Source organism: Bufo gargarizans, chromosome 3 (genome assembly GCF_014858855.1).
Source record: "Bufo gargarizans isolate SCDJY-AF-19 chromosome 3, ASM1485885v1, whole genome shotgun sequence".
Lineage (NCBI taxonomy): Eukaryota > Metazoa > Chordata > Amphibia > Anura > Bufonidae > Bufo > Bufo gargarizans.
The window spans coordinates 280,117,672-280,142,811 of record NC_058082.1 but is presented as its reverse complement, the minus strand read 5'-3'; the positions used below and the strand labels follow the sequence as shown (position 1 = coordinate 280,142,811).

The following is a 25,140-nucleotide window of genomic DNA, read 5'->3' as shown; positions in this document are numbered from 1 at the left end:
TATACTAGGGATGGCGTATGTAATGACTGTATATCTTCTTTACACACACAGATGATGTTGGAGGGTAAGAAGGATCGGACCAACTGAAGTTTTCCACTCGATCCCTCAGATCTCCCAGGACATAAGCCTCCACCAGAAGAGTCTGGCAGCGGCTTTTTTCTGTGTCTTATACATGCTTGGCAGAACTGAAAATGTATGGGTGGTTGAAAGCGATAGCTGTGGATCAAACAATCAATTGTCCGACAGCTGCAAAATGTGTATAATAGCTTAGGCTACTTTTACACTCGCGTTTGGTGCGGATCCGTCATAGATCTGCACAGACGGATCCGCACTGATAATACAACCGCATGCATCCGTTCAGAACAGATCTGCTTGTAAAATTTTTAACATAGCCAAAACGGATCAGTCTTCAACACGGATCCGTTTTCTATTGTGCTAGATTGTGTCAGAGAAAACGGATCCGTCCCCATTGACTTACATTGTGTGTCAGGACGGATCCGTTTGGTTCAGTTTCATCAAGCGGACAACAAAATGGTGCAAGCAGAGTTTTGGTGTCCAGCTCCAGAGCGGAATGGAGACGGAACGCAGGCAAACTGATGCATTCTGAGCGGATCTTTATCCATTCAGAAAGCATTAGGACAAAACTGATCTGTTTTGGACTGATTGTGAGAGCCCTGAACGGATCTCACAAACTGAAACCAAAACGCCAGTGTGAAAGTAGCCTTAAAGAGGACCTGTCACCTCTACGGACATGTCTGTTTCAGTAACTACTTATGTTCCCCATGCAATAACAATTCTGGAGCATCTATTCTTATGACTCTACATCGTGCTATTCCCTTATTAGTCTTACTAGAAGTTATAAATGAACTGCTAAAAGTTTGCAAAGAAGGTCCAGCTGGGTGTTACCCTGCACAGTCTGCTACTGATTGGATAGTGTCGGACTGTTTAGGGACACATCCAAAACTGGAAACACCCAACACTGCTAGCAATTCATTTATTACTTCTAGAAGGAATAATAAAGCAACAGTAAAACAGAGTCAACAGATTAGATGCTCCAGAATTGTACAGGATGCAAGTGGCTACTAAAACAGCCATGTCAGGAGAGGTGGCAGGTCCTCTTTAAGTCCCAAGTCGTGTAATGTTAGCACTATGAGCCACAACCCCCCCCCCCCCCCCTCCTGTGTCACAGAGGAAGTTGTGGGTATGCTCTGATTACAATCAAGGTACAAACAAAACACTTGCCTTAAGTAACAAATCCCATCTCACACTGACAGGTTATCTCTAAACAGGAGGCCTAGAATAGTAGAGAAGTGATAAGAAGTCTTGTACATACAAGATTACTGTCAGCGTGAGAAATCACAGCCCATTAGTAATGCCAACTGAGGAGAGGACAACTTCATCGCAGTCATGAGACACTGCTAAAGGCCAACCAAGCTTATTTCAGAGCATCTGCCTCTTCTCAAGTGTTCAACAGAAACTCTGTCTGGAAAGTATTGGTGAAAACGTTCTCAAGGAGAAACAAACAGGAATATGTTTAAGGAGGTTAAAAGCACTTGTTTAGAAGCTGGCAGAAGTGTAAAGGGTGTATTACACAGCCCGATTCTGCAGAAGAAAGTCGGGAGGAAGTATTCCCTCCCAGCCATCGCCTGCTTGCTAGTGGAGGAGACCGCTGCTATTACATGCAGCGATCTCCTCCACAGTATGGGGAGGAGCGACCACTAATGCCATCGCTTGTCCCCATGCTGTCTAGTTCTTTGCTAGCAGCAGGTCGTGATTAGACAGCGTGACCTACTACCGGCAAACTATTTTTAAGTGTGCTTAAAAATAACAATTGCCTGATGAACAAGCAAAAGCTCGTTCATCAGGCAATCAGCGGCAGTATTAGACAGCCAGATCATCACTAATGAGCATATGAATGCTCATTAATGATGAACTGGCCAAAAGTCAACCAGTCTAATACACCCTTAACGACTGCCATACGGCTATATACATGCTAATTGCACATACCCCGTGCAGCTAGCACGTATATAAAAGGTTATGGTAGCTCTTTAACCCAAGCACTGCAAAAAGCTTGGATTAAAGCTTCTGCCCCTGCACTACTGCTGTCACATACAGTGCATAGCCCAGTGATGCCAGCAAGGGACCAATCAGAGTGGTCCCTTGCCGATGATCGCTCTGATTGGTTAGTCTGTGCAGACTAACCAATCGGAGCGCGTAAGTGTTAAAATGCTGGTTTCAGGCTCTGATCTGCACTCTGCAGATCAGAGCCTGAAATCAGGTACCATATGCTCCATGCCCCCAATCTGTGAGCCCCCTGCCCCGATCGGTGCCCCCTTATGTGCGCCCTGCCTCCAGTTTTGCCGGCCACGCACTGTTTATGTGCCAGCAACTGTGCCCGCCTTCCCTCATCCATGTACCCTACCCCCATCCAGAGCCCCTCCCCAGCTCTGTGCTCCCTTGTGTGATGCCCCTGCTGTATCTGACGGGGCGATTGTCTGCTGTATGCTGATACTCTGCTGTAACCACCTTAGATGCCACTCTCATGGCAAAAATGAGCCCCTACATAAAAAAATCTATAGCTCTCAGAACAGGCAGACACTAAAACATCATTTTTTTTTTGTTTCAAATATGCCAAAGCTTAAAGAAAAAGTATACATATTAGGTATTGCCATGTCAGTAACCATTTGCTCTATAAAAATGTCACATGACCTAACCCCTCAGGTGAACGCTGTAAAAATAAAAAATAAATGCTGTTCCATAAAGTGTAATAATGAATGATCAAAAAATCATATGTATTCCAAAATAGTACTAATAAAACTGGCACCTTATTCCTTAGTTTCCAAAATGGGGTCACTTTTGGGGAGTTTCTACTGTAAGGATGCATCAGGGGGGCTTCTAATGGGACATGGTGTCTAGAAACCAGTCCAGAAAAATCTGCCTTCCAAAAACCATATGGCGTTACTTTTCTTCTGTGCCCTGCCGTGTGCCCTTACATCAGTTTACAACCACATGTGGGGTGTTTCTGTAAACCACAGAATCCGGGTAATAAATATTAAGTTTTGTTTGACTGTTAACCCTCGATGTGTTAAAGAAAAAATGGATTATCTGCCAATAAAAGTGAAATTTAGAAATTTCTTCTCCATTTTCCTTTAATTCTCATGGAACACCTAAAGGGTTAACAAAGTTTGTAAAATCAGTTTTGAGTAACTTGAGGGGTGTCATTTCTGCAATGGGGTTATTTATGGGGGGTTTCCACTATGTAAACCCCACAAAGTGACTTCACACCTGAACTGGTCCTTAAAAAGTGGGTTTTGGAAATTTTCTTAATTGCTTCTAAAATTCTGAGCCTTCTAACGTCCTAAAAATGTAAATGACAGAATGGTTTGGATAAGTAAAAGTATTCCAAAGTTATTACCACATAAAGCGATTTGCAAAAATTTTAAGTGGTCAAGAAGGTGAAAAATAGCTTGGTCTTGAAAGGGTTAAAGGGGTTCTCTCACTTCAGTAAGTTGCATTTATAATGTAGAGAAAATTAATACAAGCCATTTACTAATATATTGTTATTTATCCATATTGCTTCCTTTGCTGGCTGGATTCGTTTTTCCATCACATTATATACTGCTCGTTACAGACCTTCCTGCAATCCATCAGTGGTGGTTGTGCTTGCACAATATAGGAAAAAGCATCAGCCTCTCTCGTGGCTGGGACCCCGGGATTGCACATAGGCTAGTGCTTTTTTTAATAGACTCCTGTCCGCAAGTTCTTGTCTACTCTCCACCACATTAAGGACTTCTTTACGGAGTTTAGAATGACAACGCGCTTTTCTAGGGCCAAATTTGTTCCGTCCCAAGAGGATAAGAGGAAGGCCTGAAGGATCCTTGTGCGACTCTGAGCCCATCTGACCGAGGGGATTGTAGCTGTCAGAAGGCCTAGGATGGTCATAATGTTTCTGATGGAGGAGGTCCTTTGGCTGCAGAACAGAGTTACTTCGTATCCAAGTTACTTCGTATCCAAGGCTTTTTCTAGGATATCATCTAACCCTGAGCCAAATAATCTCTTTCACAGGGGATTGAGCAAAGGAGGTTTTTCGATCCAGCATCACCTTACCATGTAGGCAGCCAGATTTGCTCTATGAGCCGCATTAGACAAAGCAGCTGACCTAGCGGAGAATTTAACTAAGTCCGCAGATGTGTCTGCCCAAAAATTTGACGCCTTTTTTAAAATAGGTAGGGAGGCAAGGATCTCCTCCCTTGGGGTACCAGCTACTAAGAGCTGTTCCAATTGATTTAACCAGAAAGACTGAGTTCTGGCTGTGCAGGTAGAAGCGATGCTGGGACGCAGCATAGCCGTATTTGTCTCCCAGGCTTTTTTAAATACATTTTCTGATTTCTTGTCCATGGGATCTCGTAAAAGACTCATGTCCTCGAACGGCAAAGAAGTCTTCTTTGAAATGCAGGCAACTGGGGCATCAATTTTTGGCATTTTGTCCCAGAGATCTAACTCAGTCTCAGCAAAAGGATATTTCCTTTTAAAGGAATTTGTCACAGCTGTCCTTTTTAGGATCCCTCCTGGAACATTTGATCTTGAACAAAGTGGATTTATTTTTCCTCCTCAATGTTTATAGTGGCCCTTATGGTCTTTAGAAGACCGTCAGTTTCCTCAGGGAGAAACAACGGTTTTCCTGAGCAGTCGTCTGAGGAGTCAGAGTCTGGATCAGATATTAGCTCCCCTTCATCTAGATCAAACGCCACATCAGAGGCTAAGGATCTGTGAGACGTGATGCAATTTTAGAGTCCACAGCCGTATTTGCTTCTTCCTTTTTTGTGTTGGAGGAAAAAGACTTCCTACAGATGGTGCACTTTTTGCGTCCCGTATCTACAGCAGCAGGCTTAGGTGTCATGGTCTCCGGGCCCAGGCTGATGGCAGATCTAGCGGGATCTCTAGGTTTTCTTGCGTCTGCGTTCAACGGGGCAAGCATGACTGCTGGCGGTGCAGTGTAGTCTCTGACTGGGGAACTCTTACCCCGTTTGAATCTCCCTATATGCCGCGCCACCAGAAGTGCATGAGTGTGAGATTCTCTTGCCCAAGGAGAATATTGCCTGGTGACGTCAGAACGCCAAGATCCCGCGCGATTTCCCGCCTACTTGGGAGTATCGCGAGCCCGGGACTGCCTGTACGCAGGGCTAATGCCTAGGAACAGGTAAGGGAGACAGCACGTCCCCGGGGTTCCCATTCCCTGCTCCAGCCCTCCCACAACGTGTGGGGAAAGGAAACAAGGCTGGGCAAGAATAAAACATTTCTGGCACTCCAGGAGAGCTTCCACGCATCCTGAGGACAGGAAACAACGACTGTATAGGTAAGGGGAGGAGGCCTTTTAAATCATGTGCTTCTGCGATGTAAGTGCCATTGTGGAGGCGCCGGGGGAAAAAATTAAAGGTGGAACCCGATTGGTTGTTATGGGCTACTAAACCAGTTTTCCTTTACACCAGTTTTAATAAATCTCCCCCATTCTCTGTTCTTATAGAGGAAGAGGAGAGCAAACTTTGGAAGTGCAATGCCTGAGGAAAGGAGGGGGGGTGGATTCATCCAAACCACTGCAACAGCAGCGCATCAGACCGCTCATTCCACTCAAGATGGTGGCTCCACATTGAACTTTCCTTCCATAGAAGTCTCATGACACTCCAGGTGACTATTCTAGTTGTTGAACTGCTAATGCCTATACTAATGAATTTTGGATAATAAATTCAGAAGGAAAAGGACTCTTTTGGTGAATGCATCTTTATTCAAAGGCTATGTGTATGGAGGGGAAAGAGGGAATCTCCGAGATTCACCTGAGCTGCTTAAAGGGCATCTATCAGCAGATTTGTACCTATGAAACAGGCTGACATGTTGCATGTGCACTTGGCAGCTGAAGGCATCTGTGTTGGTCCCATGTTCATATGTGCCCATATTGCTCAGAATTTTTTTTTAATACATGCTCATCCAAACTGAGTGTGTATGCGTATAGGAATCCGAAAGATAGCTGTCAGCTATTGAAGGTGTATGGCAATAAAGGCAAAAATTAAACTTTTTTCTACATCTTTAGCCCAGTTAGAAAACAACCTCAGGCTAAACACCTCTGAATGAGGCAGCAACAGAATAGCAACAAACTCAGGGGTGGACTGGTCATAGACCCTACAGGGAAATTTCCCGGTGGGCCGATGCCCAGGGGGCTGCCTAAGCCCTCCACTAGACCACCTATTGGATACATAATGATCTCAAGTCCTCAGTAGTTATTAATGCTAGGATCATCGGGTACTTATGCACTTCGCCGGCAGCAGCAGGTACTCTCCTGGATTCAGCTGTATCAGGACAGTGAAACAGTTGAATGCTGCAGCGGTGGTGGCAGTATGGTGTGCTGTCCTATGGTACTGCTGGTCCCATCTTCTTGTTGTCCCTGCCTACCTGTGTTGCCCTACCTTCTGACAATTTGGTCCTGCCTAAAGTATGGGGACTCTTTTAGGTTTTTTCACTTTCACTAAGTTCACAGTCTGCCACTGATCAAACTGCTGAACCATTAAAAAAATATTTTAAGGAGATACTTTGTAATTTCTCAATTACAAATGGAGACTTTTAGAATATTTAGCATACATGAATTATTTTACTGATTCTATATAAACTATTCTGCACATTTAGGTGACTACAATGCTAGTTGCACCTAATATAGATTTCAGCCCTTACAGATATTACATGAATATGACACTTTTCCTCATTCATTGTTTCCAGGCTCTATGACCCAAAAACCTGCTTTAAATATAAAATAAATAAATAAATCACAGTAAGCCTCCAAAACAGTTCAATTTCAGAAGTATAATATGGCATTAATGGATTGGCACACAAGAGCGGACCTTACTAGTCTAGCGAGAAGTTATAGTAATGCATCACTTTATCAGCATATTGTTCTTGTATCACCACAGTGACCTGGTTTGGTCTCTAAACTATCTATGAGTTACCTAATCTTACCAAGTCATGTCCAGAGCTTCACACATTACAGGTTTGTCACCAGGATGCCTTTTGGGAGGGGGAACGAGAAAGACCAGACCACTTGTTCTTTCATACTGCCACCTAGTGGTGTTTTTGTATAGCACATTTACTTTGTACAAGCACTGTACTTTCCTTTGAACCTTACCAATGAGGGTGCATACTGATACCAACACTGAAGGAACTGAGTCTATTATCTCTAAGTAAATGTACCAGTACTGTGTGTGCGGGGGCTGGCTGTCTAGATCTATAATACTCTATAATTTCTTTAATTGCAGATACATAGACAGAGAAGGAGACTGGTTTAGCTATTGAAATAAGCCAGCCAGCCAGCTCCTGCCAAGAACGGCATTGGCATGCCCCAACAATGGAAACGGTCCTACCAGGACCCACACTAATATCTGGTGATTAGAGCACCTTTGTTAATACCAGTATATTAGTAAGTGATATCATTTCTAAACCAAATTCTTTAAAGCTGGTCAACTTAACATGCACAATGTTTTAAATGTACAGTAAGTTTAGTTACCTACCATTGTTTCCAGGAGGCTGTAAGGAATCTCCAGTTATACTACACCACCCAACAGGAAAGATGTCACGAGAGTCGTATTTGCACCAGTAGTCAAACGCTCCCCTCCACCCATCAAACGTAATAAAGATTTCATCTCCTTTCACATCTCCCACTGTAGCTGGACAGATTAGGAATGGATTCTTTTTGTCCACCGCTTCCAGTTTCATTCCAGTTTTAAATAAGTTCTGAGGTGATTTCTGTGGTTCCTGTTGAAAATGATAAAAATTACATTTTTATTCACTTGAAAATGCTATCAATTAATTAGAATGAAGAGCAGCTCAAAAGAGCATCTGGACCCAGCTTCTCTGTACATTACACGGACAGCCCAGTGATATCAGGGGTAGGTACTATGTAATGCTATATAGAATATCTGGACCCAGCTTGTCTGTACATTATAAGGACAGCCCAATGATATCAGGGGTCAGTACTATGTAATGCTATATAGAACATCTGGACCCAGCTTCTCTGTACATTACACGGACAGCCCAGTGATATCAGGGGTCAGTACTATGTAATGCTATATAGAACATCTGGACCCAGCTTCTCTGTACATTACACGGACAGCCCAGTGATATCAGGGGTCAGTACTATGTAATGCTATATAGAACATCTGGACCCAGCTTCTCTGTACATTACACGGACAGCCCAGTGATATCAGGGGTCAGTACTATGTAATGCTATATAGAACATCTGGACCCAGCTTCTCTGTACATTACACGGACAGCCCAGTGATATCAGGGGTCAGTACTATGTAATGCTATATAGAACATCTGGACCCAGCTTCTCTGTACATTACACGGACAGCCCAGTGATATCAGGGGTCAGTACTATGTAATGCTATATAGTACTATGTAATGCTATATAGAACATCTGGACCCAGCTTCTCTGTACATTACACGGACAGCCCAGTGATATCAGGGGTCAGTACTATGTAATGCTATATAGAACATCTGGACCCAGCTTCTCTGTACATTACACGGACAGCCCAATGATATCAGGGGTCAGTACTATGTAATGCTATATAGAACATCTGGACCCAGCTTCTCTGTACATTACACGGACAGCCCAGTGATATCAGGGGTCAGTACTATGTAATGCTATATAGAACATCTGGACCCAGCTTCTCTGTACATTATACGGACAGCCCAATGATATCAGGGGTCAGTACTATGTAATGCTATATAGAATATCTGGACCCAGCTTCTCTGTACATTACACGGACAGCCCAGTGATATCAGGGGTAGGTACTATGTAATGCTATATAGTACTATGTAATGCTATATAGAACATCTGGACCCAGCTTCTCTGTACATTACACGGACAGCCCAGTGATATCAGGGGTCAGTACTATGTAATGCTATATAGAACATCTGGACCCAGCTTCTCTGTACATTATACGGACAGCCCAATGATATCAGGGGTCAGTACTATGTAATGCTATATAGAATATCTGGACCCAGCTTCTCTGTACATTACACGGACAGCCCAGTGATATCAGGGGTAGGTACTATGTAATGCTATATAGAACATCTGGACCCAGCTTGTCTGTACATTATAAGGACAGCCCAATGATATCAGGGGTCAGTACTATGTAATGCTATATAGAACATCTGGACCCAGCTTCTCTGTACATTACACGGACAGCCCAGTGATATCAGGGGTCAGTACTATGTAATGCTATATAGAACATCTGGACCCAGCTTCTCTGTACATTACACGGACAGCCCAATGATATCAGGGGTCAGTACTATGTAATGCTATATAGAACATCTGGACCCAGCTTCTCTGTACATTACACGGACAGCCCAGTGATATCAGGGGTAGGTACTATGTAATGCTATATAGAACATCTGGACCCAGCTTCTCTGTACATTACACGGACAGCCCAATGATATCAGGGGTCAGTACTATGTAATGCTATATAGAACGTCTGGACCCAGCTTGTCTGTACATTACACGGACAGCCCAGTGATATCAGGGGTAGGTACTATGTAATGCTATATAGTACATCTGGACCCAGCTTGTCTGTACATTATAAGGACAGCCCAATGATATCAGGGGTCAGTACTATGTAATGCTATATAGAACATCTGGACCCAGCTTCTCTGTACATTATAAGGACAGCCCAATGATATCAGGGGTCAGTACTATGTAATGCTATATAGAACATCTGGACCCAGCTTCTCTGTACATTACACGGACAGCCCAATGATATCAGGGGTCAGTACTATGTAATGCTATATAGAACATCTGGACCCAGCTTGTCTGTACATTACACGGACAGCCCAGTGATATCAGGGGTAGGTACTATGTAATGCTATATAGAACATCTGGACCCAGCTTCTCTGTACATTACACGGACAGCCCAGTGATATCAGGGGTAGGTACTATGTAATGCTATATAGAACATCTGGACCCAGCTTCTCTGTACATTATACGGACAGCCCAATGATATCAGGGGTCAGTACTATGTAATGCTATATAGAACGTCTGGACCCAGCTTGTCTGTACATTACACGGACAGCCCAGTGATATCAGGGGTAGGTACTATGTAATGCTATATAGAACATCTGGACCCAGCTTGTCTGTACATTACACGGACAGCCCAATGATATCAGGGGTCAGTACTATGTAATGCTATATAGAACGTCTGGACCCAGCTTGTCTGTACATTACACGGACAGCCCAGTGATATCAGGGGTAGGTACTATGTAATGCTATATAGAACATCTGGACCCAGCTTGTCTGTACATTATACAGACAGCCCAAAGATATCAGGGGTAGGTACTATGTAATGCTATATAGAACATCTGGACCCAGCTTGTCTGTACATTACACGGACAGCCCATTAAAGGGAGTCTGTCACCTCCATATGGCCATATACAGTGCTTACATGGCTCTGTAGCACACCTATACAGGACTGTAATGGTACCTTTGTCTTTAGACTTGCACCAGCAGGAAAAACGAAGTTTTTCCTAGGGGCGGTGTTCAGTGTGTAAGTGCCCAGGCTGCTCTGCCCTCTTTTCACTTTACTCCTCCCCAGCCTCTTCCATTGCCTGCCCTCCAAGTCTGGACCTATCGATAAGGCAAGAGACTTGGAGGGCGGGCAAAGGCAGAGACTGGGGAGGAGTAAAGTGAAAAGAAGGCAGAGCAGCCTGAGCACTTACACACTGAACTCCTCCCCTGGGCACCTACACACTGAACTCCTCCCCTGGGCACTTGTGAGTGCTCATTTGCATATGAATTAAACTTCGTTTTTCCTGCTGGTGCAAGTCTAAAGAAAAGAACAAAGGTACCGTTACAATCCTGTATAGGTGTGCTATAGAGCCATGTAAGCACTGTATATGGCCATATTGAGGTGACAGACTCCCTTTAATTATCAGCGGTAGGTTCTATGTAATGCTGTATTTCATATGCCAAAGAGGAACTGAACAATCCTGTGAAGTCCCACAAATTACAGCTATATGAAACACCTATAAAACAGCGGGACCTCTAACAATCCTCTAAGGAGGGAAATATGAGAACACCGAAACGGAAAGATGCGCTCTGCGAACACTATATGGTTAAAAAATATCAGCTTTATTGTACAACATAGGTAAAAATCACACATATTTGGTAAAGACAGATAACACCACATGACAGGACACCTACTAGGGTTAAAAATAACACAGGTGGACCAATACAGATACACCATAAAATGCAGGAAGTAACAAGGCCACAAAGGAGTAATACACCAGCCCCAAAACAGAGGCCGACATAAAAGATTACATGGGCACGTTACTTTATACTGTAGATGACTCCTGTGGTGCTACAATCAGTAGTATGGGCGATTTTAAATTGTTTCGTACCTCCTGAATTATCAAAGTGTGTTGCCCGGTCCACATTGGTGCAGGCTACACACTTGTTGCAAGGTTTGCAACTCCATGCACATTTACCTTATCCAAAGACGCGCCCTGGTCCAGGGTGATGGCTATGCACCAATCGGTCTTTTCAAATTTTGGATCTCCTGTACGTTTTGGACTGTTGATTTGGTAAGTGCTTCAAAAGAGTGGGATCCAGCCTCAAAATATCCCAATATTTAGATTATGCTTGCCATGACTGCCAAGTGTGAAAAGAAACTCACGCAACTGGTTTTCCAGGACATTAAAAGGAAGTATCGGGAGGCCTCAGACCATCCTTGTGCCTGATCAAAACTATAAAGCAATTCAGCACACAAATTTACCTGAACACAGGAAATATCCCACCTGGAACGCCAACCTATTTACAGACTGACTACCACCTGTGCCCATTATTGGAGACTCTTCCCTCATACGTTAAGGACACTAATGACATTCTTTGAAAGATGGATGGCATCCAACTGGAACCTGGCACATTTTTGGTCATGTGCAATGTTGAATCGCTTTATAGTTCGATCAGACACAAGAATGGTATGAAGGCCTCCTGATACTTCCTTTTACTGTCTGACCTGGAACACCAGTTCTGTGAGTTTCTTTTGACACTTTTAGAATTCACTTTGACTCACAACTTTTTCAATTTTGGGGACCGTTTCTTCCTGCAGCTCCAGGAGGTGGCCATGGTGGCAGCATGTGCACCCTTATACGCCAACCTGTTCCTGGGGCTGTGGGAGAGATGGATTTTCCTCACAGACTCGATACCCCTCATCAACAGGGTACAGTCTTGGTGTCTGTGAATGAATTACATCAGTTCATGGGGGGACCAAAATCGGAATGAATACAATATTAAACGTAAATATAAGGCAGGATTGAGGAATACAGAATTTTGGGACGTGGAGTTTTTGGTGGATGTTCATGGTCTTGTGTCCTGTAATTTATTTAGAAAATACACTTCTGTGAATGCATTGTTACAGGCCAACGCCGCACACCCGAAGTCCCTTATTTCAAGCATACCAGCTCCAATTCCTAAGAGCCCAGCGCATTTGTTCCACCGAAGTTTTCTTGACCAACAGGCACAGGATTTACAAGAGCCGTTCCAGGCAAGGGATGTATCTTGAGGGGTCTCTGACGGACGAAATAAGTCAAGAGAGAGACCTTACAAAATCCCCCTCTTTTTTTGCTTCAAATGTTTTATTCCAGGTTGACATAATATAGGAGTACATACAGTGTGTATGCTAGATAGTACTTTACAGCATTTCATTAAGTGACAGGTCATCAATAAAAGTCCCAAGACAGACAATCAGGATAAAATATTCATGCTGCTATGTTAACCTTCCGACAGTCAGTTTTTCCATAAGAAGAATCCTCCTCCTTTCAAACAGCTAAGACCTGGTAAGGAAGTAGTCAGTTTCATCTCAGCGTACAACTCTTGGTCCAAAGACATGATGGCAGCATTATGCAAATATTGGGACATTTTGAGGCTGGGTCCCACTCTTTCGAAGCACCTACCAAGTTAACTGTCCAAAACATACAGGAGATCCAAAAATTTATAAGACCAATTGGTGCATAGCCATCACCCTGGACCACAACCAGGACGCATCTTTGGATCAGGTAAAAGTGCGTGGAGTTGCAAACCTTGCAACAAGTGTGTAGCCTGCACCAATGTGGACCAGGCGACACACTTTGATAATTCAGAGGGTACAAAACAATTCAGACTCACCCATACTACTGATTGTAGCACCACAGGAGTCATCTATAAAGCAGCTTGCCCAGGTACTCTCTATTATGTAGGACGCACCTTAAGAGAATTTTTAAAACGCATCTGAGAACATACTCCTGGGATTGAGGCGGCCAAAGAGACTGAAAATGTGATGCTACTGAAGATTATCCCACGACACTTCCCGGAGCATCTGTGACAGCAGTTTGCTGAAGTTGGTGGGAATAGACCGGGTCTTTGCCTCAGGAGACATTCTGGGTTTACACCTCAAATACAGTTGCTTCTTTGGACTCAATGAGAATTAGAGTTACAGGCCGTTCCTATGACAACCCTGTTTGTTCTACCATGCCTCATTCGGCTGATCTGTCTTTATTTGATAACATCGTTATATTTTGTTTATGTGACCCGGGAAGGGGTGCAGCACAGCCTTCAGTTTTGGGGCTGGTCTTTGTGATGCCTACTGGGTCTGTATAGCTGTATTCCTCCATTGTTGTCTTGTTAGTTACGCTACCTGCATTTTATGGTGTATCTTTATTGGTCCAACAGTGTTAATTTTGACCCTAGTTGGTGTCCTGTCATGTGGTGTTATCTGGCTTTACGAAATATGTGTGATTCCTACTTATGATGTACAATAAAGCTGATATTTTTAACCATATAGTGTTTGCAGAATGCATCCTTCTGTTTCGGTCTTCTCTCTGGGGTTATGGGTAGCGAGATAACGTGCCATCTTACCATCAGGGGAACCTTATAACGAAAAAGAAATTGGCGAAGGTGGACAGTCATTTTAACCAGTTAAAGACCAGGGTAACTTCGGACTTCAGGACCAGACACAATTTAGCCGTTTTTCACACACACTATCACTTTTTTAGAAATAATTCAGGTTTCTTATTACATAATTGTTTACACATAATTTATGCTTTTTGTTAAAGAATTTTAAGGCTCCTAACTTCACTAAATAGTAACCAAATATGCTTCTTTTTACATTTTACTTAATTTTTTTGTCCGTTAAGAAAATATTACGAAAAAAAGACATATTAGGGAGATTTATGAAAAATGGTTTAAAGAAAAACTGGCGTGGTTGCCCAAAGCAACCAATCAGGTAGAGCCTTTCATTTTCGAAAGGAGCTCTGAAAAAAGTAGATTTTGATTACCTTCAGGTAATCAGGTCTTGTCTAGTAGCTCTCGTCACACTGGGAATAGGTTTACCTTTTAGGTCCTTTTTATGTTCTGTCCGTCACACTATACTTTTTCATTTCAACTGGGACTGCACAGTCCACAGAGGCAGTACCAATGCTGAATGGTAAAACATTTAAAGGAGTTGTCTCATAACATTTATCCCCTATGCACAGGATAGGGGGCAAGTGTGATTGGCAGGGGTCCAAATGCTGGTGCCCCCACGACCACTAGAATGGGGGTCTGTGTTCCTTTGTTTGTACGGAGCGGCGGATACACATGCACAGTGCTGCTCTATACAACTCTATGGGGCTGCTGGAGATAGTAGAGTGCTTGTATTCAGTTATCTCTGCAGCCTTATAAAGTTGAACGGAGCAGCAGTGTGCCCTCATGTCCGCCACTACATTCAAATGATGGAAGGTGGGCCCGAATTCACGTCGTCAGACGGGGCCCAGTAGTCACAGACTTATCCCCTGCTCTGTGGACAGGGCATAAGCTGTTGTCATGTCATGCCATTGATTGAGCAGAATACAGAGTCTGCGAAGAGGAGCACCATGATCCCCAAATCTTCGAAAATTAGCTCCCTCCACCAAACATCTATGGCATCTGGTATGAGTAAGTCTGCCCACCCGATATAACTGGTGATAGGTAGCTTTGATGGCTAATACATAATTGTATAAACTTCTTATTTATTAGAAGGGAGACATAGAGGTGGGACTCAAGAATATCTGAAAGATTATCCTCCTTGAGATCTGGGATCAAGGTTTTCCACTTATCAATAGCTGGAATCTGTGCAGACTGCAGTTTAGGGCCTAGTAGGCAAGTATATAGGGCAGATATAAATCCCACAGGGCCCTGTGAGCGAAAAACACCAATCAAAGGGTATTGTATTTTTAGCCCCATAAGACACCCCCCCCCCCTCCCCCCCAAAAAAGTGTGTGTGTGTGTGTGTGTGGGGGGGGGGGGAAATGCCCCTGTATCTTATGGGGCGAATACCAATGAGCGCTTCTATTATGGAAGCGCTCATTAGTACCGGAGGTCCTCTGCTGTCGGCTGTGCTGTGGCTGCGCAAAGCGTTAGGGCGCTCTGTTACCTCACGCTGTGCGTGTCAGGTTACATCACAGCCGACGACAGGAAGTAGAGGAGGAGCGCTGGAGGTGAGGAGCGGCGGCGTCCAGAGCAGGAGATGGAAGTGTTTTTTTTATTTGATAAAACATGAGGCAATATGGGGCTGCGGTGGGCTAATCTGGGGCAATATGGGTCTGCTGGCCGATGATTTGAGGCAATATGGGGCTGCTGGGACATGCAGTACTTTTAGTCGGACGGCCTTTCGTCGTGCACTGCTGTGCTGCGCCGGAGCTCCGCCCGCGTCCCCATTAACGTCAATAGGAATGGAGTGGCGGTGCGGCAGCACGGCAAAATAGCGGCAGGACGGATACAACAGGGTGAACAGCCTGTCGGATCCGTCCTGCCACAAGTGTGAAAATAGCCTACTCCAAAAAGGTACCAGTAAAAACTAAAGCTCACCCTGCAAAAACAAGCTCTCAAACAGCTCTGTAGACAGAGATAAAGTTAAAGAAAAGAAAAAAAAAAAGCTATGGGTGTCAGAAAAGTAGTAAAAACATAAAAATGACAAATTTGGTATTGATGTAATCACACTGACCTGCAGAACAAGGTTGTCATGAAATTTTTACAGCATAGTGAACATTGTAAAAGCAAAACCCAAAACACCCTGGTGGAATTGCAATTTTTTTCCAACTTTCCAATACAAGCTATGGGAAATAAATGGTACCATTAAAAAAAAACATGCCCTGCAAAAATAAAGTCCTCATATGGCTTGGAAGGCGAGGAAAAAAATTTAATAAAATAAAAACAGGTTGTGTCCTGAAAGGGAAAATGAATGTTGCTGAGGTGGATTTAAATGTATGCCATCAACTTCATAGAAAGCTTATGGGCTGTTTTTGCAGTCTGCAAATCGCAGGTCCGCAATACACGGATACCTGCTGTGTGAGTTCTGCATTTTGTGGAACGGAATGTCCTACCCTCCTGTCCTATCCTTGTCCGTACAACTATATAGCCCAACAATTTTTTTGCAGGGTCGCAGAACAGACATGCGTATGTGGATGGCACACAGTGTTCTGTACACTTCTTTTGCGGACCCATTGAAGTAAACTGGCCCACATCCAACCCATCCAACCGGACGCAGGCAAAAAAAAAACACGGTCGTGTGCATGAGCCCTCAGTCTATGAGACTCTGTTCAGATAATTATTTCATTTCAAATGTATTTTGATGCCTCTAAAAACAGCCAAAAGGAATTCATTCATTCATTTAGGAATTCCAGTTATCATGCTTGGCATTGGTAAGGTTATTTTCCATCTTACATACAGACAAATTATCATCTACTTCAAAAAGTAAAGAAGTAAGACTTGAGTTTTACCATGGAACTAGAATACTGAAAATAGTTACCGGCAGAGGCGTAACGATCGCTGTCGCAGAGGGTGCGACCGCGACCGGGCCTGGCAGGGGGCCCGCTGCACTCACATATAATGGGAGCACTCTGACGGGGCCCGGCATGAAGTCAGTGACAATGCCAGGCCCCGTCAGAGCACTTTTCAAACATGTATAATACGCGCCCCGGGCGCAGAGGCAAGGGTGGGTGTGCGTACTCACCCGGCAGTTCTTGTCAATGCCGGGCTGTTGTCTCCAAAGTGAAGCAGGGAGCCCTCTCCGCTCCCTGCTTCACTGTTCTTCTGAGCTCAGGCGCTCCCCCTGCTGGCCGCACATCACACTGCTGGCTGTGGGAGGAGCACTGAAAGCCCGGGAATCAGCCTCCAGCACAGCCAGCAGCACGATATGAGTGTGGGAGAGCACATCAGGGAAGAAGGTAAGTATGTGGTGTTGTTTTTTTGTTTTGTTTTTTTCATAAAGCTGCAGATTGGAGGCAAAAGGGAGGCAACCACTAGAGTGAGGGGGCACAAAAGTGGGCATCTTTACTGAGGGGGCACCTAATCTGTCCTAACTACTTTGAGGGGGCACCTAATCTGACATAACTACTGTGAGGGGGCACATATGTTGGCTTAACTACTGTGAGGGGGCACAAAATCTGGCATAACTACTGTGAGGGGGCACAAAATCTGAAATAACTACTGTGAGGGGACAGAACTGGGCATAACTACTGTGAGGGGACAGAACTGGGCATAATCTAGCATAACTAATGTGAGGGGGCACATATCTGGGCATTACTACTGTAAGGGTACACATACAGTGGATATAAAAAGTCTACACACCCCTGTTAAAATGTCAGGTTTCTGTGCTGTAAAATTTTTTGACAAAGATAAATCATTTCAGAACATTTTCCACCTTTAATGTGACCTATAAACTGTACAACTCAATTGAAAAACAAACTGAAATCTTTTCAGGTAGAGGGAAGAAAAAATATAAAAATAAAATAATATGGTTGCATAAGTGTGCACTCCCTTAAACGAATACTTTGTTGAAGAACCTTTTGATTTAATTACAGCACTCAGTCTTTTGGGGTATGAGTCTATCAGCATGGCACATTTTGACTTGGCAAGATTTGCCCACTCTTTTTTGCAAAAACACTTGTGAGGGCATCTCCTGTGCACAGCCCTCTTCAGATCACCCCACAGATTTTTCAATCGGATTCAGGTCTGGTCTCTGGCTGGGCCATTCCAAAACTTTACTCTTCTTCTGGTGAAGCCATTCCTTTGTTGATTTGGATGTATGCTTTGTGTCGTTGTCATGCTGAAAGTTGAAGTTCCTCTTCATGTTCAGCTTTCTAGCAGAAGACTGAAGGTTTTGTGCCAATATTGACTGGTATTTGGAACTGTTCATAATTCCCTCTAGCTTAACTAAGGCCCCAGTTCCAGCTGAAGAAAAACAGCCCCTTGGCATGATGCTGCCACCACCATGCTTCACTGTTAGTATGGTGTTCTTTTGGTAATGTGCAGTGTTGTTTTTGCGCCAAACATATCTTTTGGAATAATGGCCAAAAAGTTCAACCTTGGTTTCATCAGACCATAACACCATTTCCCACATGCTTTCGGGATACTTCAGATGTGTATTTGCAAAATGTAGCCTGGCTTGGATGTTTTTCTTTCGTCTTGGCACTCTACCCCATAGTCCAGATATATGAAGAATACGGGAGATTGTTGTCACATGTACCACACAGCCAGTACTTGCCAGATATTCCTGCAGCTCCTTTAATGTTGCTGTAGGCCTCTTGGTAGCCTCCCAGACCAGTTTTCTTCTCGTCTTTTCATCAATTTTGGAGGGATGTCCAGTTCTTGGTAATGTCACTGTTGTGCCATATTTTCTCCACTTGATGATGAATGTCTTCACGGTGTTCCATGGTATATCTAATGCCTTGGATTATTCTTTTTTTCTCTATCACCACAGGGACCTTGTTTTGAATCCAGTGGACATCATGCCAACGCCAGCGACACCCTGGATGAGGTGGGGGGGGGGGCGGCCAATCCAAAGTTTGCACTGGGGCCCATAACACTCTAGTTATGCCACTGGTTACCGGTAGACACGATGGATGGATTTAAAGAGAAGACATCCCACCAACTTTCTCTCCCACCTGTTTACTGACACAGCAACTATCACTTTCATAGTTTAGACTTTGCTCCACATATCTGACCTTTAATATTTGTTCTTTAAGAGTAACTAAAATTTTATAATCATTTTTAAAGGAAGTCTGTCATCAGCATTTCACTTTTTTAACCCTTCCCATAGCTCCCTAGCACTTGCGAGCCCTCATTTGCATATGTTATAAAGATTGTTTTTTATGGTTTTAAGTCCAGGATTGATGCCAGAGGTAATGTTTTTATTAACTGTAAGCATGCTAGGGAGCTATGGGAAGGGTTAAAAAAGTGAAATGCTGATGACAGACTCCCTTTAATATGATGTCCCTAATCCTCTAAAAAAAAAATATATATATATTAATTTTCTATTTTTACATCCCTAAAGCACACCATTCAGTGTGCACTTAAAACTCACATCTCCGTACACCGCTAAGCTAAGAGAGCTGTGTGGCGAAACCAACCTCGCCACGGTGTTTTGGAGGGGGGTGTTTACCAGCCTCCTGCCCCAGGATTACGGCCCTTTGAGATACTTTTGCTAACTTTTAAACCCCTGAACCTATTCAAGTGAATTTTGGATAGGTTTGTCCCCAAGTTATACTGTTTAAATTGATGTAAGTTATATGTATGGACAATGTAACCTCACAAAGTTGTAACAATTTATAATAAGTGTAACTTGCCAGCTTGGGAGGAATATGCTGGGTGTGTTTCTATTGTCCCATTGTGTGTTTAAATGGTGATGTCTGTCCTGTTGTCTCCACATGCGTATTGGCGATCTCCCCTTTGTCCTGAGAGATAATTGGATTGCCCTCGGTTGTCTCCGGGACAGAGAGGAGGAAACCATGATGCATTGTGGGGACGTGTTGTATCTGATCTGTGTCGCAGTCTCCCTTCTGGTCCTCTAGGGGGCGTGAACAATTGGTTGCTGTACTTGCATTGTGTGTGTTGTAAGATATTGATTGGTTGGATTTCAAGACCCTGTGGGCAGTACTATGTTTGTTTTTTATGAATAAAAGAGGCTGTACCTAAAGTACAGTCAGACCACTGCTTGACCCTGAACACGGAGCCTTGTCTCGTTATTGGGGGGGATTCCCTGTATGCTGTTGGAGACTGATTGCCAGGAGTGTAAGCTGATTGTATGCTTTTCCTGTTCGTCTCCTAGCAGCTATTCGCGAGGTTCCAGTTTGGAGTGCTATTTTGTATCCAGTTCGGGAGTTTGGTGTTCTGCAGTAGCTGTGTCTCTCTCTCAGAAAGGGGCATATCGCCTAAACTGATTTTAACCCCTTGTCTGCTGAAACGGTCCGTTACAATTGGTGGAAAGCAGCGGGATCGTTCCTACAGCCAGAAGGACAGCTACAGGAGACACCATTTCTGTGGATTCTACAATTTAAGTGCAACGCATGTCCCAGTACAGCGACCCTAAAAGCAAGAGGATGGAACCAGCAGTGTTATACGAGGAGGAGGACCTGGATGGCCGGGATGCATTAAGGAAAGGCATCTGGTACCAGGCCCTGGATAATGTACAATACCAGCGGGGTGAGAGTCTCCCCAGTGAAGAGCAGCGGTTGCAGAAGCAAGTGGCCCTGCGGATGCCCTTCCTGGGAGAGCAGCCCCTGGAGGAATGGGTGAAGGAACTAGAGCACCGGGTATGGCAGGAGCTATGGCTGGAGGATGCCTACCAGGCGCTCTGGTGGTATATGGCACAGTATATACCCTGGACAGCTGAGCATGACAAGCCAGAGGGAGAGGAGTTTGATGGTCCTGGCTTGTTATGGGAGTCCTTTGCAGAGCCTGACTTCGGGAGCCCTGCACAGTCCAGACTTCAGGACATTTTCTATGAGAGGGAGGCTAGGCATGAGTGGCATGACCCCCATGAGGTAGAGCAAGACCTGGCTCAACCAGCAACCCTGGAGTGGGAACTGGAGCAGGACTACCGAGATCTCTTCCACTCCATTGGGAAGGCTCAGCAGGACAGTAAGGTGACAGACCCAGATCCAGACCCATTCAGCTGGGCAGATATTGTAGAGCGTTACTGGGAAGGACCCCAGGTGGCCGGTAGAGATGGGACCGAGGTCTCTCCACCGGTCCTGCAGGGAATTGGAAGCCCAGTCTCCATTCCCCAGCGGCAGGCGGAGTTACAGGGGGCAGAGACAGTCGGTCCTGTCCCCCAGCAGCAGAGTGTCCTACAGGGAATAGAGAGCCCAGTCTCCTTTCCCCAGCAGCAGGACACTGTATTGGGAGCGGAGGCGGTCGGTCGCCCTCCCCAGCGGCTGGAAGTATGTATGGGAGAGGAGCTCGTTACCCCCTCTCCCCATCGGCAGCTTAACGCACCAGGGGGAGACAGTAAGCCCCACAACAGTGCAGATGGGACCGTGGTCTCTGCACTTACAGCACAGGGGGTAGGGACAGTCGGTCCTGCCCCCCAGCAACAGGGCTGTTTAGCCAAAGGGGAGACAGTCGGTTTCCCCCTCCAACAACCAGACTCCAACCAGGCTTCTTCCGTGGTAACGCTGGCACCAGGGCAGAGTACCGCTGATACCTGCCCACAAAGCAACCTCCACTCCAAGCCAGGGAGCAACTCAGAGACCAGGAGTACCAGCTACCAATATAACCTTGGTGGATTCACTGGACAGAGACAGGCTACTAAATTCAACAGGTCCAGTATTTGGTTGTGGGTGGCCTGCCAGACTAACTCAGGTACCGCGACCGGTGTGAGGTCAGGTATCTGGTTAGTCTTCCCTGGGGGAGGGGGGGAGATGTGTGGCGAAACCAACCTCGCCACAGTGTTTTGGAGGGGGCTGTTTGCCAGCCTCCTGCCCCAGGATTACGGCCCTTTGAGATACTTTTGCTAACTTTTAAACCCCTGAACCTATTCAAGTGAATTTTGGATAGGTTTGTCCCCAAGTTATACTGTTTAAATTGATGTAAGTTATATGTATGGACAATGTAACCTCACAAAGTTGTAACAATTTATAATAAGTGTAACTTGCCAGCTTGGGAGGAATATGCTGGGTGTGTTTCTATTGTCCCATTGTCCCATTGTGTGTTTAAATGGTGATGTCTGTCCTATTGTCTCCACATGTGTATTGGCGATCTCCCCTTTGTCTTGAGAGATAATTGGATTGCCCTTGGTTGTCTCCGGGACAGAGAGGAGGAAACCATGATGCATTGTGGGGATGTGCTGTATCTGTTCTGTGTCGCAGTCTCCCTTCTGGTCCTCTAGGGGGCGTGAACAATTGGTTGCTGTACTTGCATTGTGTGTGTTGTAAGATATTGATTGGTTGGTTTTCAAAACCCTGTGGGCAGTAATATGTTTGTTTTTTATGAATAAAAGAGGCTGTACCTGAAGTACAGTCAGACCACTGCTTGACCCTGAACACGGAGCCTTGTCTCGTTATTGGCGGGGATTCCCTGTATGCTGTTGGAGACTGATTGCGAGGAGTGTAAGCTGATTGTATGCTTTTCCTGTTCGTCTCCTAGCGGCTATTCGCGAGGTTCCAGTTTGGAGTGCTATTTTGTATCCAGTTCAGGAGTTTGGTGTTCTGCAGTAGCTGTGCCTGTCTCTCAGAAAGGGGCATATCGCCTAAAAAGATTTTAACCCCTTGTCTGCTGAAACGGTCCGTTACAAGCTGTCATGCAGTTCTCTTAGCTTAGCGGAGCAGGCAGAAGCAGGAGTCCACTCCGCTCAACTAATCCTGGCATAGTACATGGGTACAGGGTACCCATGTGCTACACCAGGAGTTAGTAATTATCCAGGGAACACGGGCAGGAGCATCAATGTCCACTCATGCCCATACTCCCTGCACTGCTGCTGCTGCCCATTCATAAAATATGTACTCTGTACATCACTGAGCTGTCAGCGGGGGGCTTTAGGGATGTAAAAGTATAGTAAAAATAGAAAATTAATAAAGTATATCAGATTTTTTTTTTAGGGGGATTAGGGACAACATATTAAAAATTATTATAAAAGTTTAGTTACTCTTTAATCTAGAACTTTGTATTGTATCTTCTGTTGCACGTGCACAATTGTTTCTGACAATATAATTCTCAAGAATGGAAAATTTCATTTCCTACCTTTTTAAAGTATGAGATTGGTGCCATTTCTGCCCCATTTAGTGTTCTCAATAAGAACATTGGCCAGGAAGAGGCATTCATCCGGAATCCTATCGATGATGAAATGAAAATATCACTCCAAGAATTTAGCTAAACAGGTATAGTAGATTTAAACATATTTTCATAAGGCGTATTTTTTTTCATTCAGATTTTCTTTAACATTACAATTTTAACATTTTATATATATAATAATTACCATAATTGAGCTGATTTCTAAAAAGTGTTGTCATGAATGAATGCTGCATGCATGTAATCGCTTCATATCTCTCTCCCATACCCTCTCTTTATATCTATAAATGGATGTCCACCATTGCTAAATGCTTCACCGTGGGTCTGCATTTCTCCTTTTCCATCAATGAAGCACAAACATATTTAAAAGGGGTTTTGCACTTTGTTTAAACTGATGATCTGTCCTCTGGATAGATCATCAGCTTCTGATCGGCGTGGGTCCGACACCCAGGACCCCCGCCGATCAGCTGTTTGAGAAGGCAGCGGCGCGGCAGCAGCGCTCTAGCAGCGCCGCGGCCTTCTCACCGTTTACTGCAGGCCCAATGACGTCACGACTAGTATCAACTGGCCTGGGTGGGGTCAAGTTCCATTCAAGTGAACAGAGCTTAGCCCCGCCCAGGTCAGTTGATACAAGTCGTGACGTCACTGGGCCTGCGGTAAACAGTGAGAAGGCCACAGCATTGCTGGAGCGCCGCTGCCTTCTCAAACAGCTGATCGGCGGGGGTCCAGGGTGTCAGACCCCCGCCAATCAGAAGCTGATGATCTATCCAGAGGATAGATCATCAGTTTAAACAAAGTGCAGAACCCCTTTAAGCTGGCCACGTGCATTAGGGCTATTTCACACGAGCGAGTCCATTGCGTGAATCACGCTCCGTGTGCGAGTGTGATCCTCCGCTCTCGACTTGCAGGAGCGCACAGCATTATCATGATTTATAATGCTATGTGCTTGGTGTTTTTTCCACAAAATCATAGCGTCATAAAGCTGTCACTATGATTCTTTAGAAATAAGGTCAAGCAGAGACACATAGCATTATAAATCATGATAATGCCGCGCGCTCCTGCAAGTCCAGAGCGGAGGATCACACTCACACACGGAGCGTGATTCCCACAAAGGACTCGCTCGTGTGAAACAGCCCTTAGGGTCCATTCACATGACTGTAAGGGGTCCATGCCCGTGCTGCGGACCACAAATAGCGTCCTACAATGCACTGGCACCGGCTTGTAAAGCCTGTATTGCTTCTGAGTACTTATACTTGTATGAATGGGCCCTTAGTCGGAAGAAACTGTTCATTCTGTTGTGAAGGATCAGGTATTGTGGATTTTAACCTCTTCCAGACAGAGCTAGTTCTCACATTCCTGACAGAGCCTAATTTTGCAATTCTGACATGTGTCAGGCAGCGTTTTGGTGTCCGCCTCCAGAGCAGAATGGAGACTGATCGGAGGCAAACTGATGCGTTCTCAGCGGATCCTTTTCCATTCAGAAAGCATTAGGGCAAAACTGATCCGTTTTAGACCGCTTGTGAGAGCCCATGACGAATCTCACAAACGGAAAGCCAAAACGCAAGTGTGAAAGTAGCCTTTAAGAGGATCTTTCATGGGTTTGTAGTAAGTGAAATAAATATCTGTACCTGCGGGGTACCCCCCCGCTGTGCTGCCACCCTGCCTGTTTTTTTTTAAATAGCGCTCCTACGCCCCGTTATGGCCCCCCGCAAATTTTGAGCTCAGTATGCTAATACTGAGCATCGGAGCAATGGGGAGGAGACACAGTCTTTCTCTGTGGGCGTCTCCTTCTCCCTGGCTGCAGCGCTGTCCAATCGCAGCACAGAGCGCCCTGGCCAGGGAGTTTTTTTTCTCCCTGTCTGTGACACCATGTTACAATGGTAAAAAAAAAAAAGTATACGTGATTTCTTTTTTTCACAATGGAACTCAATAGTGATTGGATGCCACTGTATGGCATCAGTCTGAGGCCTCCGTTTAACATATACGTTAAATGGATGGGAAAAACGCAATGTCTTATTATTATGCTGTGCTTCCTGATTTTA

The 25,140-nt window shown here is 44.7% G+C and overlaps 1 protein-coding gene across 3 annotated transcripts in view; it reads right to left on the bottom strand.

Annotated features, from left to right (window-relative positions):
- Positions 1-25,140, bottom strand: part of SCML2 (Scm polycomb group protein like 2) — a 104,455-nt gene that overhangs the window by 35,932 nt on the left and 43,383 nt on the right. For all 3 annotated transcript variants that reach the window (XM_044284846.1, XM_044284847.1, XM_044284849.1), the window contains 2 exons: positions 23,051-23,139; positions 7,551-7,794 (listed from right to left, as the gene is read on the bottom strand). In XM_044284846.1, coding sequence (XP_044140781.1) covers positions 7,551-7,794; positions 23,051-23,139 — 333 coding nt within the window. The remainder of the gene's footprint in view (positions 1-7,550; positions 7,795-23,050; positions 23,140-25,140) is intronic.